Source organism: Sander lucioperca, unplaced genomic scaffold (assembly GCF_008315115.2).
Source record: "Sander lucioperca isolate FBNREF2018 unplaced genomic scaffold, SLUC_FBN_1.2 Unpl_51, whole genome shotgun sequence".
NCBI lineage: Eukaryota > Metazoa > Chordata > Actinopteri > Perciformes > Percidae > Sander > Sander lucioperca.
Window position 1 is genome coordinate 18,093 of NW_023396389.1, and position 1,908 is coordinate 20,000.

The 1,908-nt window shown below is 41.7% G+C and overlaps 1 protein-coding gene across 1 annotated transcript in view; it reads left to right on the forward strand.

The window, feature by feature from the left end:
• Positions 1 to 586: 586 nt before the first annotated feature.
• The window catches only part of LOC118494578 (E3 ubiquitin-protein ligase rnf168-like), a gene marked incomplete at its 3' end in the record, with an annotated part of 4,064 nt that continues 2,742 nt past the window's right edge, over positions 587 to 1,908 (forward strand). Inside the window, exons 1-2 of the mRNA XM_035998884.1 lie at positions 587 to 858; positions 1,390 to 1,571. Of these exons, the coding sequence (XP_035854777.1) occupies positions 1,440 to 1,571 (132 nt within the window). The remainder of the gene's footprint in view (positions 859 to 1,389; positions 1,572 to 1,908) is intronic.

Below are 1,908 nucleotides of genomic sequence, written 5' to 3' on the forward strand. Positions count from 1 at the left end.
TGCTGAGTGCACCACAGAGTACAGATATTGTGTATTTATGTCTGCATATTCATTGTATGAACATATGTGCACTGTGATTTATGACCAGATTAATAATAAGAGTTACAAGTGGATTGTTGTACCTTTGTCAAGGGCCAGAATGTTAAAATAGCAGCATAATGCACTTTCTAGATACCATGAAATGTAAATGTACAGAGAAATAATTATATATGTATTTTACATAAAATTAATCGGTATTTGAATTAATTAATGACATTTAATAACACATTTATGTATTTAATTCTAATTTTAATTAATTAATGACACATTTAAGTAATTATTTAATGGTGTATTTATTTATTTAATTGTCCATAACTATGTAGTACTTTTTAACCTTTTAATTTATGTTCTACATATATTGTTTCTGTATTTGCACCGTATTGACTTGTTGTATATGAACATACTGGCGATGTACCATGTTCTTCACTAATAATAATATAAATATAATATAATAATATAATATAAATAAAGATCAGGTTGTGGGCGGAGGACGGGCTGCTGTGATTGGCTGTGGGCGGAGGACGGGCTGCTGTGATTGGCTATGGGACTGCGCAGGCGCACTGTGAGAACAATTGATTCACGCGGGTGTTCAGTGGCAGAACTTCTCCGGTGAATCTCCGGTAAAGTTTTCGGTTAGCTGTTACAGGAATGTGCTAACTGTTAGCCATACACAGTGCAGTCTACACTGTTAGCTAACGGGTAGCTAACAGTTAGGCCTTCCGCGGTTTGACGTTAGCTGCGAAGTTAGCCAGGGAGCTAACTAGACGTGCTGTTAGCTAACTTTAGCTTTAGCATCAACGTCTGTTTACCACAGTTCAGGTGAGTTACACAGCTGTTTACCTGCTGTTTACCTGTTGTTTACCTGTTGTTTATCTGCTGTTTACCTGTTGTTTAGCTACTGTTAAGCTACTGTTTAGTTGCTGTTAAGCTACTGTTTAGCTGTTGTTTAGCTGCTGTTTAGCTGTGAAGACGCCCCGTACAGACGCAGCGAGCTAACGTTAGCTGCTAATGTTTAGTTAGCTCAACATGAAGTTTAAATATCAGCTCGTTCTGTTGTTGTCACGTTAAAGGAAGGACAGTTTATTTATATCACACTTTTCACAAAGACAGCAACACATAGACATGAGAATACACAGGAAACACACAGCTAGTCTGTCTTTAGAGACTTATTTAACATCTGAAAACACACACGACTAAATCCACTCACATTAAACATGAATGGAGGTCAATGTGGATACAGTGATACACACCTGTGTCTGTGTGTGTGTGACTGACAGCAGCTGTCATGTCTTGAGTGGCTGAAGAGGAGCAGTTCTTTAGTGAACTCACTTCTTCTTCTTCTTCCTGCAGGAGGATCAGCTGACTCTCCGTTCCCACCACAGAAGAAGAAGAGGAGGAGGATGGTGTCAGAGAGAGGGGTGGGAAAGAAGAGGGGGGGGGCGGCGCTGTCTCGGGACGACTGTCTCTGTCCCGTCTGTCTGGAGATCTTCATGGAGCCGGTTACTCTGCCCTGCACACACTCCTTCTGCAAGGTAACACACACACACACACACACACACACACACACACACACACACTCTCCTTCTGCAAGGTAACACACACACACACACACACACACACACACTCCTTCTGCAAGGTAACACACACACACACACACACACACACACACACACACACTCTCCTTCTGCAAGGTAACACACACACTCACACACACACACACACACACTCCTTCTGCAAGGTAACACACACACACACACACTCCTGCAAGGTAACACACACACACACACACACACTCACACTCACACTCACACACTACTTCTGCAAGGTAACACACACACACACTCACTCACTCACTCACTCACTCACTCA